The sequence below is a fragment of the Uloborus diversus genome, chromosome 6, assembly GCF_026930045.1.
Source record: "Uloborus diversus isolate 005 chromosome 6, Udiv.v.3.1, whole genome shotgun sequence".
Lineage (NCBI taxonomy): Eukaryota > Metazoa > Arthropoda > Arachnida > Araneae > Uloboridae > Uloborus > Uloborus diversus.
The window spans coordinates 109,845,216-109,860,956 of NC_072736.1; the positions used below are offsets into that span (position 1 = coordinate 109,845,216).

At 33.7% G+C, this 15,741-nt stretch overlaps 1 protein-coding gene across 1 annotated transcript; it reads left to right on the plus strand.

The window, feature by feature from the left end:
- Window positions 1-1,603: 1,603 nt before the first annotated feature.
- Window positions 1,604-12,974, plus strand: LOC129225297 (U1-hexatoxin-Iw1e-like). The gene is made up of 4 exons (XM_054859886.1): window positions 1,604-1,678; window positions 4,294-4,402; window positions 11,063-11,175; window positions 12,849-12,974. The coding sequence occupies exons 1-4, from the start codon at window positions 1,634-1,636 to the stop codon at window positions 12,891-12,893; spliced, it is 312 nt and encodes a 103-aa protein (XP_054715861.1). The 5' UTR covers window positions 1,604-1,633; the 3' UTR covers window positions 12,894-12,974.
- Window positions 12,975-15,741: the final 2,767 nt, after the last annotated feature.

The window sequence follows — 15,741 nt, forward strand, 5'->3', positions numbered from 1 at the left end:
TCCTCAGTATTCCTTATATAGACACTTTTTATGCCTTAGTATCCTAACTTGGAACAGTGTCCCAAGTTTGGAGCGTATTTGCAATTTCTCAAATTTATGAATAACTAAGTTCAACTGAATTAGTTGGGTGGAAATGAATTTATCCAAATAAGGCAGAGGTACATAGCCGCGATGATTTGTGAAACAAATTCAAACTAATGCTGCTCAGTTAGCGTAAGTAACCATAGTTACTTCCAAACTTAAAAACCGCATATTTTTTTGAAATGTACAAAATCATAAAAATTCGCAACTCCAGATCTCGAACACGCTACCTTGCGGTGATTAACAATACTAAAGAAAAGGGTAAAACAATCCATTCCACGTGTTTTCTTTGGGGCAAATTACAGGCTTCAGACAGTTTGCGGTGTAATGTAGTTTCAGAAGAATAGAAAAGAAAGCTTCCTACAAACACGATGAAAAATTACTGTCATTTACTAAGCGTCGAAGCAAGTTATAGGTTACAGTATTTGTTTGTTTTACCTTTTTCGTCTGCTATTAAACAGTGATTGCAGCGCCCCCTATAGTTTATTGGAGTTGCGAATATCCCATAAAACTGATGCATCCAAGTTCTACTCACATAGCCTCATACGATAATTCTTCATTTATTCTGTAACACCGTTTATTTCTTACTGGTGAAATATCGACAGAAGTACCAGTCCTCAAAATTCGGCAAAATGTCCCAAGTTAAGGTACTGTACTTGACTGTACTGTTCAAGTTTTCATCTGTTTTTGAGAAACAAATTTCTAAGGATTTGGTTTCAAATTTGCAACAATCATTCGTAATACCGAATAAAGGCTATCTGTTGTTTTGGAATGTTCTGGAATACATTTTTCGATTCGTTACATTGAACATAATAGCTGACCACATGAATTGGTGCCGCGGGCCGTAGGTTGGGCACCATTGTGTTACATAGTGTCGTCAGTAAAAGGCAACTAACGACGCAACTCAACGTTTGCGGTTAAAAACAATCCAACTTGATAAGAATTAATAAACTTTCGTAGTTAGCTCTAATTCTAATTAGTAAGCTCTTCCAAATACAGTGAAATCCGGTTACAACGAATACCAGTACAACGAAACATCCATTTCAACGAAATGAATGTTTTAGTCCACATTTAATTTCCATTTCATATTCATTGAATTCCATTACATTGAGATTGCTGTTTAAACGAACAAAATTCGCTGTCCTTTGAAGTTTGTTGTAACGGGATTTCACTGTAGTTTTTCATGGTCGAAGTTGAGCAAACTTGCCGAGGTTATGCATTACCGATGTGAACAATAAGCAAAGCATAAAACTGTGCGCATTGCTTCAACTACGAAACTACATCAATGCTTCGTTCACTGCAACACATGTACTGTTAAATATCGGAGGTTACATTAAAAAGGAACTATCGACATTTTTTCCGAAATCCGTGAGAATCAACAGAAAGTTAAGTTTATCTGATTTGAAAAACGTTTGGTGACAGGGATGCGAAAACCACAGGTGTCCACTCCAATTCTGCGTGTTTACCTCTGATTTATCTCTGTATCTGCTCTTATATAAAGATTTTTCTATGTATTACAGCGTTTGAAGTTTTTTCTAGCATTTCAGCAACAATGAAGGTCCTCGCAGCCTGTTTGGTTTTCGCAGTCACTCTAGCGGTAAGTGAAGATGTTAAATCAGTTTTTTCCATCAAACTGGGTTTGGGAATGGAAAATACCATACAGGGTTATTCATAAATCCCTCTCACATTTCAAAACACTGCAAAGAAAAAAAAAAAAAAACTGAAAAAAAAAAAAAATCTGAACGAATACAGCAAAAAAAAAAAAGAAAAAAAAAGCATAAACAAGTGAAATTTTATTTAAGGAAAAGTGGGGGAAAGTGAAATGGCAAAATATTTTCATTGTTTGCTGCGCCACCTAATTATAAATACTTTAACTATGTTCCTAAGCATACAGTTGATTCTAGTTAAAAAATGAATAGCACTTAAGATCGTGGTTAGGGATTCCAATACCGCACCAAAAATTGAGTACCGGTATTCGCTATTTTTAAAACGTGATACCGGAATACCGGTATTAATACCAGTATTTGAAATTTCTAAAAAAAAAAAAATGCTTGAAAACATATTGTTTCGATACCATATTGAGCAATTTTGCACACAAATTTTGGTTTTTATGAAAACGTTTCGTAAAAAAATATAAAATGAAGGAAAAAATTTAATAACAAAAAATCAATAATAGTAAAAAACATAATGAATCTATTGAATTCTTTCTAAGCCTGGGACTCATTTAAGTGCTTAACTTTCCTACATTTGAAAATACTCTTTCCGAATTCACGCAGGTCGCGAAATACATCTTCTCTAATTGTCTAGAAGTCCTTCATCTTCAAATAATTCAGTCTCTTACGTGTTATATTTGGATAAATCCTTTTCTTGAGTTCGTGTTTTTTTTTTTTTTTTTGTATTGCGTGTATTCTTGTTATTATTTTTTTAATTTATAGCTAGTTATAATTTTGTTCCGAGAGATGATACTTTTCTAATATTAACATCGTTTGCTTTTGAGCAGGAGAGTTTTGTGTTGCTTTTTATTAGCACTTTGGTTTGAGATTTACGACAAAATTGGCTAAATTTGATCTTAAAAAGTCAGTAATCCAACGTTATTAAGCACAAAACTTGCAAATGATTGCAAAAATAAAAAAATAATTAGCAATAGAATAAATAAATTAATAAATAATAAATAAATAAATAATTAGAATAAATAAAAATTGTGCTTAATAACGTTGGAGTACTGACTTTTTAATTCTCAGCACAAAGGTATTTATTCTTTATAAATTTGATCTTGTTAGTTTCTCTTATTCGTTTTCGCTTTCTTTTCAAAATTCTTTACAATTATAACTATGCAAATGTCTGAAAATATGTTTAAATTGATTTTGCTTTACCTCTATGCAAATTTTCAAGGCAATGTTTAATTTCTAAATAATATCATGCCAAGTATAAAGCCAAATTGCGAGACAGAACGTCAAACCAGTACTGGTGACAACAAATTATCATTTGTTATGCTAACAAGAAAAAGATTTTGTCAAAATTTAGCACAGTTGAGACAAATGGTTAAACAAGAAATTAAAAAAATGTTACTGCAATTGATGGTTGGAATAAATTGCTCATAGGAAAAATACATTCGAAATTAACTTTCACAAAAGGGAAAGTGAGTGATTATGAAAAGGAAAAAAATAAAATCACGGTGCACGAAAATACGATTCATATCACCGTCTAGTAGTAATGAAAATATCATTTTGCAATCTTTCAGCTACATTTATTTAATGATGTTCTACTAGTTCGGGCTTTTGAAGCAAAATTTTTGCATCAATAGATTGATTTTGGTTCTGTATCATGGGAAAAGTAAATGTACATTTGAAATATGAATACAGATTTAAAAAGTTAAATTGAAAATTATTTAATTTAAACTATTCATTATTTTCAGCTAATACCGAAAATACCAGTATTTTACCCCAGCAAATACTGGTATTACGAAATTGAAAAATTGCTTGAAGTACCGGTATTCGGTATACCGGTATTGCAATCACTAATCGTAGTATATAATTTCAGAAATCACTTCCAAAATTTTGTACCGATATTGTAATATTTTTTGGTTTATTACAAACACTTATTTGTTGTTATAAAATGATAAATTTTTTGTAATTAACATTCTAAATATTAATTGAGGCCTTAGATTTCCAGTCCAGCACTTATTTTACTGAATGTTAGGGTTAGGCATGCTTTGGTTTTAAGTGTTTAATAACATTTGTCAAGTGCAAGCGGGGCAAAGTGAATGGGACAATAGTTTATATCGTTTCCTTATTCATTCATTTATTAAAGAAACTTACGTATTCATTTATTAATTCACTCGTTTATTCATTCATTCGTTATTCGTTTATTTCCTTATTCATTCATTTTTCTCTGACATAAATTAATTAATTTGTTTATTTTTAAATAATTTATTCATTCTTATTTCCTTTATTTATTTGTTCATTTGATATAAAGAATTTTTAGTGATCATATAGCAAATATTTCATTCAAAAAATATTTTTGTTTCTCATTTTGGAACAAAGTGAAAATTTCCCACTTTTCGAAGATGCAAATGAATTGCCAAAGACGAAAAATAATATTTCAATGCAAGTTTTATAACAAAATACAATGTTCTTTCTTTATCAACTGTAATTTTCGAACCAAGCTTCCAATTTTGATGAAAATAACCCAAACATGCATTTTGTTTTACAGGTTGCTTCCGCTGCTTTGACATGTATGATGGACAAAGATAAGTGCGCAGAGGATGAGTGCTGTGTTAGACTTGGACCAGCAGGTCGTTGCAAAAAACTTCAGGAGCTCGGTTAGTGATCGTAAAATTTGGGCTTGCTCTCTTGATATGGGCTCACTTGGGGAAGATGGGGGACAAAATGTCAATTTTTCAAATTTATATACTTCTCTTCCTTTTTCGTAAATTGAAAGATGAAATTTTGTGTAATGTAGCCAAGATTATTATGCATCGCGATTAACTGGATAGGAAAAACCTAAATTTTAGACTCAGAGGCGGCTCGATGGGAGGTCACGGGAGGTCATTGCAAGGACGGATCTAGAAATTTTTCAAGGGAGGGGCGATTGATTTTTATTACTTAGTTTTTACTATGTAGACTAATTTAATATTATTGATCACAAAGGTTTTGGACTTCAATTCCGAAACAGTTCCGAGATCGGATCCCAAACCCAAACCTATCTTTTCCCAACATCAATGAAACTCGTCTAAATTTGCATTTTTTGAACTTCATTTTCGAAAAATTATCGGTGGAGAGTACCTCAAGGGAAGAGCGATCGCCCCCCCCCTTCCCCCCACTTGCATCTGCCCCTAGGTCATTGTGACCTTCCAAAAAAATTCCTTACTCTGCAAATTTTGTCTGATTATTCCAAAGAATTATCATCATTCGGCAAAATTATCATCACTCGGCGAAATTTGGAGTTGCATTTGGCAAGATTTGGAGTTCCATCGGCAAAACTATCATCATTTGGCGGAATTTGGAGTTCCATTCGGCAAAAATTGAAGTTCTTTTCAGCAAAATTATTATTATTTGGCGAAATTTGTAGTTCCCTTTGGCAAATTTATCCCCATTCAAGAAAATTTGAGTTCCATTCGGCAAATTGGAAATTTTCGCCCTGTCGAAAATTTGAGTTCGTTACGCCCCTGTTCAGACTAATTGTCAATAAATGAAATTTTGTTTACGTTTGTTACCCCATAGATCAAATGGCATTATTCCGATCTCCATAAGGTTGCTGAAGGCGGATAACCGTGATATACACAATTAGTTCATTGAAGAAAGAGTGTCTGAATTAAATGACAATTTTTAGCAATTAACGGCACATATATTTTTCGAAGCACATAAATTAAAATTTAAATTTCGTTATTTCTATTTCATACTGTTTTCCTTTCATACAAAAGTCCACAAATAATCAAAAGATAAATATTTTGAGTGAAAGGCATTCTTTTAATGATACTTTATTTTGTCTTACTAGAAATGAAATGAAGCTCTCTTAAATGTTCTGAAGAACTCCAGGTTCAAATTAAAAAAAAAAAAAAAAACTGCAAATTTTTTTTAACGAATTAGCCGCTTTTTTTTCTGCCCGATCTTATCTGACCTAAATATCCATGTCATTTACATAAAGGTTTTCCCACAAATTAATAAAGACAAAGCATGATTTCAGTACTCCACTAAAAGCATTTTTTAAAAGTTTACTTTGTTTATGTCTGAATATACATTTTAAGAAATTGATGTTTCAGCACATTTATATTTTTTGGCACCATCGGAGTTTTAACTTTAAGCATGGGTACTGAGCAACTTCAATGTTGTTCCATTGTACCGTTTAGATTTTGAACTTTCCAAACTTCCCAGCTAACTTTAGCCTGGATTAAAATCATCTTCAACCAATCAGAAAGCTTCCTTTTTTTTCATAGGGCTGTCCTGCAAGAAAAATAAAACCCAACTCAAAATTTGGGGGAAACGTACTAAAAATCACTCCATTAATTTTAACTCTCATGAAATTATCCAGAAATACCCAAATTCTTCAGATCTTGATTTTTGGGAGTCTTTCCACATTCTGAAGAATCGTTCTAATCTAGAAAGCAATTTTAAAGCCGTTCCGTATTTTTCTGCAGTTTGGATTCCTTTTGTATAACTACAGTTGGGGCAAACCTAACCTGGCAGCATTGTAATGCTGTAATTAGAATCTGCGTAGCCTTAACATTGCTGCCGGGTTAGGTTTGCCCCCAACTATAGTTTCTCTTTTCCTCCTTTTCATTAAACTCCTTTGGTTTTAGTCATACAGGTGTTATTGTTCTGTCTTTCTTAATCATGTTTATTTGTCTTTAAGTTTCCATTCCTTGTTTTATTTTACACATATTTTGCAATTTTGTTTTGCCGTTTTCCCAAATTTTTTCAGGTTTTTCTTCTATTATGTTTATTTTGCCTTTCGCTAAATGTTACAATTGAATCGCCAGTTTTTTTCTGACATGACATTTATTGCTAATTTTTTCATTAGTGGCTTCATTTTGTCAGCTAAATTTATTATTAGGGGGGTTTGGGAAAAATTTATTACTTCACGGCATTTTTTCTCGACGGGAATCATGCAATACATTTCGGCTCTGAGTTCCATTTTGTCTTATTGGTTTTTTCAATTTGCTATTTGTACTATTTAAGCGGCCTACTGTTCATTCTCGTTGCTCTAACCGGATGTTTTTACATCCAAAAGCTCACAATTTTGCATTGAAAAGAGGGTTCCCTGTAACCCCAAAGCACGTGTCTGCTGTAATCTGCTAATTTTGTGCGTTGCTTATTGTCATTTGCTAAGTATTTATTTATTTATTTATTGTCATGTACTAGCTACTGATTTAATGCTCTTTGACAGTCTGACCAGTAAAACAGTTAGGTTACCGGATCCAGTTCAGCCTTGTCACAATAAACTCTTTCCCTGCATGCCAAATATTCGGAACTCCAGCGCTCGAATACGCTACCTTGCGGTGATTTATAAAACTGCGAGTGCAACTAAAACATTGCCACGTTGCGCTCCACGTGTGTCTGTTGACGTAAACACAGGCAGTTTGTTCTGAGTATTTATTAACGCAATCGATGTGTCTTAGTTTGCTTTCAGCTACAGAAATTAATTCGTCCCTTAGTAGTATTCTCGAGCTTCTCAAAATAATGTTAGTTTTCCTTATTTCTTTCAAAAAAGTATTAAATGGTGGAAGCATAAACAAGAAAATTCTGGATTAACAAAATTGGATAACGTTATACCAGGTAAAATTTTTTATTGTTTTGTATGAATTTGTAAGAACATGAGTTTTTTTTAATCTTAAATTAATTTAACTAATCATATTTTACAGCAGCATTTAGTTGGAATGGACAGTATGCAAAATATTTTCTTGAATTTATTATCGTAGAACAAAATGAAAAATGTTTAACCGAGAAAGAATTTACTTTATTCCTTTTATTCTCAGCTGAAAGGTTTCGCCAAATTTGTTTAGGGTTATAGTGTTAGTATTGTGCGAGAAAGTAGCCTTGGCGAGATTTCGCGTTTTTAGTTAAACCATTTTTAATTTTTATCATGAGTGGACTAAAATGATAATAAGATTACAGAATTCGATAAGTAAAAAGAAATAATGGTCAATCAACTGAAAAGAAAACTACCACCATATATAAACTGTGAGTACACATTTTATTTATTTTGTTCTGAGTGAATTTGAATAAATATCAGTTTTTCAGTTCGATGAAAAAGAAAACGAACTTAACAACATTGACTGGACACTTTTCCTTAACCTAATTCCACATAAATGATTTAAATAACCTTTGTTACTACAGTATCCTACTGAAATAGACAGTATGCAAATAAATTTTCTTGAAAATATTTATCGCAGAACAGATTGAAAAATCCAGATAGAACGTTAAGAATTTGAACAATAAAAAATAAAAGTTCGCCAAAAATCTGTTTATAGGGTTATGGTTTTAAAATTGTGTGAAAGAATAATGTATCTTGACAAGATTTCGCATATGAGGTAAATCATTTCCATGACGAATGAATTAAATGCATGATTTCTTTGGATATCCAATCATATAGTCATAGAAATAAATTATCTAGTGTTAAACGTTACTCTTGACAGTCTGCCGCGTATGTGCACTATGTGACAAAAATGTCAACAAATGCCGGAAATGTCACGAAACTGAACTTAATATGTACTAATGTATAGAAAAAACGGTACAAAATGAAAATGCCGTTCGAAGCGAACCAAAAAATTATGAATTCCGAATTCAACATCGTGAAAATGGCTGCTTCAGAACATTTTACTGTGTGTTCTGCATTAATTGTTTACTTTCGTAATACTTTTTGGTTTCTAATCTCTTTCTATATGGGTCAGAATAACCAAAAGACTTTGAAAAATCTTTTCAAATGAATAAAGCGAAAAAATCATACATACGAACAAAAATCACAACACTTTTAGCATTTTCTTCGTTACCACATGCGTTTGTTTTAGTTTTTAAGTCGGCCATTAGACAGTGACTGCAGTGCCCCCTATAGTTCGTTGGAGTTGCGAATTGAAAAAAATATCATCAAAGTTTAATTCGCAACTCCAACGAACTATAGGGGGCACTGAAGTCACTGTCTAATGGCGGATTTAAAAACTAAAACAAACGCATGTGGTAACGAAGAAAATGCTAAAAGTGTTGTGATTTTTGTTCGTACGTATGATTTTTTCGCTTTATTCTTTTTAAATTAATTTTCAAAGTCTTGTGGATATTCTGGACCACGTAGAAAGAAATGAGAATTCAAGAAGCATTACTAAACGTCAAAGATTAATGCAAACTACGTAGTTCGTAGTTCTAAGCAGCTATTTCCACGATGTTGAATTCGATATTTATCAATTCTTGATAAAACTAAATAATAATTGTGGCCTGACAAGAATAACAATTAATGCTAGAAAATTCAATATGACATTACAAATTGTTATCGAAAGAAGATGATACTTTTTTGCCTTGCTTGGCTAGCGTTTATTGTTTTCCATTTGTAGCTGAGTTATTTCTCTCGAATTCCCGAATCGGTTAATTTAAAAATTTTCTGTTTCGATTTTTCTAATTTCTGAGTTACGATTTAATTGTGTCATGTTATGCAAATCATCAACAAATTTCTCACGGATATATGGTGGTAGTTTTCTTTTCAGTTGATTGACCATTATTTCTTTTCACTTATCGAATTCTGTAATCTTACTACCATTTTATTCCACTCATGATAAAAATTAAAAATGGTTTAACTAAAAACGCGAAATCTCGCCAAGGCTACTTTGCTCGCACTATACTAAAACTATAACCCTAAACAAATTTGGCGAAACCTTTCAGCTGAGAATAAAAGGAATAAAGTAAATTCTTTCTCGGTTATTCATTTTGTTCTACGATAATATATTCAAGAAAATATTTTGCATACTGTCCATTCCAACTAAATGCTGCTGTAAAATATGGTAAGTTTAATTAATTTAAGATTAAAAAAAACCCCATATTCTTACAAATTCATACAAAACAATAAAAAATTTTACCTTGTATAACGTTATCCAAGTTTGTTAATCCAGAATTTTCGCTTTCACCAATTATTAAGGAAATAATGAAAACTAACATTATTTTGAGAAGCTCGAGAATACTACTAAGGGACGAATTAATTTCTTTAGCTGAAAGCAAACTAAGACACATCGATTGCGTTAATAAATACTCAGAACAAACTGCCTGTGTTTACGTCAACAGACACACGTGGAACGCAACGTGGCAATGTTTTAGTTTCATTTGCAGTTTTGTAAATCACCGCAAGGTAACGTATTCGAGCGCTGGAGTTCCGAATAACTTACTGAATTTTTGTTGTTTCAGCAATGAAATAATGCCGTCACGCATGCTATGGCGCGAGTTTCATTGTTGGTGACGTCAGCGTTACTGGATCAGTGAATTGGCTGTTATATATTAGAAAATCGTCCGTCATGGTATGACGGGTAAAAATTGCTTCTACTCTTCTACATTTGAACGAAGCCATTGCCTGTTTGGTGATATTTTGATCGTTGAAATTTTAATCCTAACCCCAGTGGATTAACCTAGAGCTCCTCGAAAAAGACAGGCTGACTTATCCGACATTTTGGTTCCAAGACAAAATTGGATCCAACCTCGTTTCTAGTATTTATAAATACGTTATAATATTCTCTGGTTGCTATGTCGTAAAGCAATTGATGATAAGTTGAGTAAAATGTCACCTAAGGTAAATCTAGAAAGATTACTTAGTTCACAAATTCAACAAAAACGTATCAAGAAATGTTTACTGTAATAAACCTCATTTTTTTACCTTATTTGTTTTTAATTTGTATAAATTAAATCGTCTTCATCTACAGAATAAAATACTCAAACATCAATCAGGTAACACATCTAAAGCTTTGCCACCACTTTTCTGAAATGAGACTTTTGCAAAAATACTATTTTTTTCGCCCGACAATTTTGGAACCAAAATGTCGGATAAGTCAGCTCCCCTTATATAGGAGCCTTAGATTAACCCTAAACTCCAGTAGGTAACGTTTATTGTTGACCTTTTTTTTTTTTTTGTTTCTTCATTCCCCTAAAATGACTGTCTTACCAGTAAAACAGTTAAGTAACCAGATCGAATTCAGCCTTGTCACAATAAAGCCTTTCCCTGCATGTTAAACATTACCAAAACATATTATCAAATTACCATGCCGTGGCGCGAGTTTCATTGTTGAAACTCGCGGGTTACTCGATCATTGGGTATTATTATTCATATGAGAATGAGGATTTGAGACGAAATCGCTCAATATTACTGTTGCGTAAAACCTTGGTTTTCTCCGATGCTGTTCTTTTTTTGAGTTGTGTCGCTTTCCTTGCCAGCACGTTATATTAGTGTAAAAAAATGTGACTCATTGAAAGATGTTTGAGAGTAGGCTCTGTATTTCAAACTCTCTATTTTTCAGACAAACCATGTGAAGTGCACCCCGGAAAACTACCGCTGAGGGACCACGTCTACTTATTTATGTGTCCATGTGGAGCAGGTCTTAAATGTGTGCCAAAGGACGGACTCGTCGGAGTAAGTGCTTTAACATTACTTACGGGTTTATTCGCCAATCTATTCGAACCTCCGACAGACACCACAGCCGCCAATCGAAACTTTTTCAGCCAACAACTGCTTTATGTTCGCCATCCGGGCTGAACCTCAGTCAGAGACACCCGCATTGCAGAATGAAATCTTTTTCAACCAATCAGAAGGCTTCATTTGGCGGTTTATGTGTCTAACAGAGGTTCGAGTCGGTTGGTGAATATGATCGTGAACGCATTTGCGCTGAAGATATTAAAAACTAGAAATTTTGACAAAAAGTGATAAGTAATGAATCTATTAAAATTTAAAGGAACAAAAATCAAGTACTTAGACAATATAAAACGTACGCTTGTTCATTATTTAACTTTTGTTCATTACTTCTAAAACATAAACATACATATTGTTATAGGTTTACGTTTCAGAACGAGAATTTTTTTTTCCTTCATATCATGTCATTGTTTAGTGTTTATCAACAATATAGTGGACTATTGTCTGACCACGGGTTGTATAGAGAAGCAAACATCCGGTTTATAGACGGATATGTACGCATCTATTAGTTTTTAGGGACGTCAGCTTTTACAGATGAATGGAAGTCTCTAAATTAAGCAGAGTCTCATTCAAATGAGCGGAACACGCGCATTAAATTTTTACTTTCCCCCCTCATTCAGATAGACTCGTTTTAACTGGACGTTTGCCAATTCCATACAATCCGTGGTTGAACAGTAGCTGCAAGCTCGATAACTTCTTTATATTATGCTATTTTTTCTTAGATGTCTTGAAACGCATTTACAATCAATCACCATCATTGTTCATTCACAAAAAAAAAAAAAGGTTCCCGGTGGCAATCATTCCTATTGTAGGAAACAAATAATTTGCTATTCTATCACTTCTCCCCTCCTCAAAGTTCATTTGTAAATTTCTTGAACAATTAACATTCAAACTTTTGAAATGCTGTGGACCAACTTTGGACTCAGAGGTCATAACAAATTACAGATGTAAAACAGCGAAATTGTTGTTTTCCAGTGTAATTCATTCAATCGCCTCATGAGATTAGCTCTTATTAATAAGCACCACTGCTCATCCGGATAACAGGCAAGTAAATTGCTTGCGAAGAATAGGGAGGGAGGGGGGGCTGCCACATTATTTATATATAACACACTTTTCCGTTGAAAGAGGTGTTCCAAAATTGTGTTTTAAAACTTCGATTTTGTAGTAATTCCGAGGAATGTTTCGAACCCCCCCCCCCCCCTCTAAAATGATCGAAGGTCGTCTTAAATTGCGCTTTTTTTTTTTTTTTGGAACTTCAGTTTTGAAAAACTACCGGAGGAAAGTCACCGAACATATTCTTTCCACTAATAACACATAAAATTTGACTTAATAAGACTTAAATTTTGCAAAATGCCAGGGAAGACCTCCAAACTAATCCTTCTATCATCACCAAAGATCGTCTGAAATTTTCTTTTTGATCCGAAAAGTTTCCGGGAAAGAGATTCGAGCCCCTTTCATTTTCTTAACGTCGTCAAAGATGGCCTACACTAGCGTTTTAGGACATCAATTTGGAAAATTTGCCGATGCAGGATCCCACGCTCCTCCCTTGTATCCTTCCTTGATTTATAACTAAAAATATGATGATCACGTTCATTTATTTATTTATTTAATTTCAGAAACTTATGGGTACTTGCCAAGAAGATAGCGGTGAAGAGGAATAATGTTTTTGAAATAGATCTGCATGTTGCTTCCAGCCAATTGTATAGACCATTTCAAAGCATAATAAAATTATAAATACCTCATTTTTGGAACTTTTGTATTTAAAAATATGGTAAACCTGACCAGAGAACTTCCACGGAATCAATCCTTTGCAGGGTTGGGTTTTTGACGTCAAAAACCAGTAGAAAACTGTCAAAAACCTGATGAAAATGTCAAAGACTCAAAAACCTGTCAGATATTCACATTATTATCAAATACAGTGATTATTAATCATTTTTATAAACACACTACCGCCACGGCTGTGCCTGTGGTAAAATTTAAAAGAAAATATCTGCGAGACCACTGTTGCTGTATTCATAATTCACGAATTGAAGAAAGTAAGTTCTACAGCAGAGAATAAATTGTCAAATTGAAAAGTAATTTTGCCAAACTTTATTGGGGTGGGGGGTGGGGGGAATTATAAGGCAGAACTACATGCAATACACCGACATCCCGTTATCCCAACCAGAAACTGCAGTTTCGTCCTTGTTATGGACTCATCAGTCTGGAATAGGGAATAGACCCAGCTGGAGGCAGATGTCATCTCATTGAAGCTGAGAGTGCCAAAAAACAGGTAGCTAAATTAGATTTATCTCACCAGCAGAGTCCCAATCAGACATGTACGAAATTGCAGACTCTGGATGAGATAACTGAGCTGTCGGTATGGTATTTGCTAACGCTGGTTTTGAGAGCAGATGAGTGGTAATTGATGTAAATCCAATAGCTTAATTCACGTTTTTCTTAAAATCTTGATGAATTTAGTGCACAATATCCGAAGAAACACACAGACATGAAATAGACTTACATTATTTACCCCGAAGTATTTTAAGATGTCACAAACACTTGTTAATAATTTCATTAAGCAAGTATGGATTGTTTAAGTAAAACAATTGATTTACTAATATCAAAACAACGAATACATAAACTAAAAGTTACTGCTTGTGCTGAATAATGTTTCGTAAACAGATATATAAAGTAAAACAAATAATTATGATCTGAATATGTGAATTTCGGCATTTTTGCTTGTTTTATAATTTCTAGTTTTGGTTACTAAATTGGAAAAAGAAAAAAAAGCATAAAAAGGGGGCAGGGGTGCAGGTGCCCCCCTCCCCTGAATCGCCGCCACTGATGTAAGATAATATTTTACTTCGAAGACAAGAGCTAAGGATTTTAATATTGTAAAAATAAGTTAAAATTTCAACAATAGTACCTACAACCACGGCGCGAATAATTGGGTATCGAGACGGCAGTGATCACAACGCAGCCTGATTTTTCTCCTTGGAGGAGAACTGGTCAAAACAAGCCAAAATTTCTTCGATGGGGAGGCAGTTAGTTGGCCATACATTCCTTATAGTCAGAGTTGCCAACTGCTACGAAAGAATCGTAGTTTCTACTAACTACTAATGATGTGCCGGATCGTTAAAAAAGTAGACCCGCGGATACGGATACGGATCTCAATTTTTTTTTACCCAATTCAACTATCCATGTGTAAAATTTGTTACGGAAGGTATTCCCGTCAGAATAACGGTTTTGATGGGACTGTTTCTTCAAAAAATGTCATCTACGGCGAAAATATAGTAAAGACTGGTTTCCTCTTAAAAGAAATCTCCTTAAAAATTGAGGGAGAGCTGGAAGGAATGGATCATGGATCAGCGCTGCATTAATGCTTGAATAGAATGTGAAAAATTATTTCTAGCTTGCTCGGTAGATGTCTTCTTTTTTTATAACCCTAAAAAATTTTCCATCAATACAGATATTGTCCACATTAGTAACTATTTAGTTAATAATGCTTTTCTGCCAACTAATGTTCAAATTTTTGCTTAAACAAAAATAATTTGTCATACCGAATGATAAAATAATTAAAAATTAAATATTTTTTTCAAAATTAACTGTAACTTGTCCTAATGTAAATTTATCGTGAAAGATCATTCAGTAAACCAATATCCTCGTAATTTTTGCCAAACTTCTTCATTTGCCACTCCCTCAAAAATGGCACACACATACAAACCAAACAATTTCAGGTCTGCTTTTCAGAACGTTTTTAGAATTTTAGTCCCCCCCCCCCTCCATGTGCAGATTTTTTTTCTAAAAAAAAAAAAAAAACAAAAGTAAGGCAAACAATATCACACGTAGAAAAAATTATCATGCAAAAAAAAAGAATTTCCCAATTCCAGGGATTCTTTCCTTTCACTTAGTCTTGGCCCATTTTGATGCTAGGGCGCCTTTTCTTTTTGTTCATATGTTCAATTGTTCAACACAAAAAGAACTTATTTGGAACGAACAAATTCAGAACGTACTCTAAAATGAACAAACTCCAACTTAACGTCATGTGGAAAACACGTTGTTTAAAAATTGTCGCAAAACTTAGAAATAACCTAACACTAAAAACAACTTTCAAAATATCTCGATAACTGTCCCCCCCCCTCTCCACCTTAAATTTGTCAGTTTGGTTTTGAAAATAGGGGGGGGGGGGAGGAGGTACCTTCTAGATCTTACTAACGTAACTTATTCATTACGTCTGTTACATTTGCTATGAAACGAGTCGTTTGACCGCCCCCCCCCCAAAGCAAAACTCTGCTACGAATTTAGATTTTAAAAAGTTGGCAGCTCTGCTTATAGTAAACTGACACGGATCCAGAAGGGGAGGGGGGTTCATGGGTGTCATGCCCCCCTTCCTTCAGTGACTAAAGATAGCCTAAAGCTGCGTTTGGGACTCACAATTCGAAAAACTATTCCTATACGCCCAGAAGCTAAATTCACCCTTGCTTATATGCAGTGTTGTGAATGGGAGAAAAAAAAACGAGCTGATGT